At 23.9% G+C, this 2,342-nt stretch overlaps 1 protein-coding gene across 1 annotated transcript; it reads right to left on the bottom strand.

Annotated features, from left to right (window-relative positions):
- Positions 1–682: 682 nt before the first annotated feature.
- LOC126909704 (myotubularin-related protein 9-like) lies at positions 683–2,217 on the bottom strand (the record flags this gene model as incomplete). Its single annotated transcript, XM_050692136.1, has 2 exons — positions 683–960; positions 1,800–2,217. Coding segments are annotated over 2 exons (580 nt in total), but the record flags the coding sequence as incomplete, so codon positions are not given.
- Positions 2,218–2,342: the final 125 nt, after the last annotated feature.

Genomic DNA, 2,342 nt, shown 5'->3' with positions numbered 1-2,342 from the left:
TCAACTTTAATTTTACAATTGGAAATGTATATAATTAATTAACTGTGTTAATACATCTAATTAAGAAAATGATTTCTTTTAGTTTAATGTCAGACTTTATTCACAATTTAAAGTTAAGATGGGTGGTAGTGTGAGTGTTACTTTATTTATTATTAGAAATTTCCCTAGCATACTCTTTCTTCTGCCTAGGTATAATCATTTTAAAAACTTCCAAAATAATGGTCCAAAAGTTGTTATCGATCATTCATATTCTTAATGAAATCATTATCTAACAAAAAATCTAGTTAATTATATATGTTCCCATTAAAAAAAACAAGTTGATATCCTTAGACGTTATAAAGGATGATCATTAAAAATACTTCATGATTGAAAAAATAGTGAACTAAAGAATCCAATAAAAAAATTATCAATGTTATTTTTATTTTCAACTAATATAAAGTGGGTCACTGATAAATGAATGACCCTCCTGTATTTTTAAATGTTTAAAAACCATCAAAATATCTTTTTATTAAATAACTTGATATGTTGAGAATTTGATTAAAAATTGAGAACTGTGTGTAAATTAGTTTGTCAACGATAATTTGTATAAAATTATTATTAATTAATCATTATCAAACCAAGTTTCAATTATTTAATATTATGAAAAAAATATCAATTATGTAAAAAAAAAAAATCAGGGTAATAGCAATTTTTAAGATAAATAATTTAATTTTGATTTCATTTAAAAACAAAAAACAGAATAAAGTATACAAGATAAAAATAATTGATTAAGATTAATAAATGGTATAAAAGTATGTTCTAAATAAACTTGTTTTCAGACTCTTGAGCCTCATTGCGTAGTTTTGTAGCTAATTCTTTCAAATCTCTATTACATCTCATTAAATTACTAATAGCTTCTTGATACAAATTTTGGTGATTTTGATCAATAGACCATCGTAGATACATTTCTCTCCATAATTCCTATAATTAATAAATCAATTTATTTTCAAATGTTGGTATAAAAAGTATAATGGCAAAAAATTATCAAAAAAATGAAACCACAACTAAGATGACTTAAATAAAGCATAAAAAACAGAATATTTAACCACAGAAATTTTTTTGTCCTTGGGAATAAACTAATAAACCATACCAAAGGGCTTAAAATATAATAATAATACAGATATATACTCAAAATTTGTTCAACATTTCCATGTATTTATTTTTCTTGTTTAATTATTTTAAAACTTTCTAAATTTTTAATAGGAGTTTTATTGAAAACAATGTTTTTTGTGGTGAATTATCAAACCCAAACAAAGCCACTGATGATTGTACAAGCCTAATATACAAAGATATATGGGCCAAGACAACACACCAACTGAGACGACATTTAAGGCATGACTAACCTTTATTTTATTTTTTTTTAAATATTCCAGTCTTAAATTATTCAAAAAGTCTTCAAAATAACATAAGTCTACTAATAGTAAACTTCAAGGGCAACATATGTAGAGAGTGGATTACTGAAACAACTAATTTTAAAGTGCCATTATAAAATGAAGAATTTTTTCCTTATCGCTCTTAAAAAACAAATTTGAATCTTTTTTTTTTTTTAATTTTTTAAAAAATGTTGAATTTCATGGACCCTTTAAAACAATTTGCATACTGATAATTAAGTGATTGAAGAGGTAAATAAATATAATAATTTTTAGAAATACGCAATTTTAAAACATATGTAGAAATTAAAGAAGTTCTTAAGTAGAATGGTGGTTGTCTAAAAAAAATAATCAAGTTAAAAAGCAATCTCAGATAAATTAATTACTTACAATACTAAAAGGAGCTACTGAAGGCCACAAAACATTGTTGTTTGGTAAATACAACGAATTTGTAATTTCACTTTTTTTTTTATCAAAATAAGACCATAAATTTGAACTACTATATCTATTTATTTTTCTATCAGCTTCACAATTTCCAAAAAAAGTACTAAAATCTGAACAATAAGCATGATCAACAATTGACATTAAAAATTTTGTTGAAAACTGAAAGCAACAAGGAAACTGATTATGTATTTGCCATGTGCAATCAATAAATAATAAAAATGTAGCGCCAGATCCATGATGTATAGTCTTTGAAGATGAAGATGAGGTTTGCTTTGTGCGAGCTGCATTATAGCATCCACTTCTATGCCGTGTCTCAAAAGGATAACCAGCTTGTAACCATTCTCTTTCAATTAGTGATTCAAATCTAAAACAAAAGTGAAAAATCAATAATTAAATTTAATTAGATTAAAAATAAATATTTCATACAAACCTAATGTAGTTTCAATATTCTTTTTTATTATATTTAATTAATATATTAATAAATAAGAT

The sequence above is a fragment of the Daktulosphaira vitifoliae genome, unplaced genomic scaffold (assembly GCF_025091365.1).
Source record: "Daktulosphaira vitifoliae isolate Bord-2020 unplaced genomic scaffold, ASM2509136v1 Scaffold_963, whole genome shotgun sequence".
NCBI classification, from domain to species: Eukaryota; Metazoa; Arthropoda; class Insecta; order Hemiptera; family Phylloxeridae; genus Daktulosphaira; species Daktulosphaira vitifoliae.
This window is presented reverse-complemented; position numbering and strand designations above follow the sequence as displayed.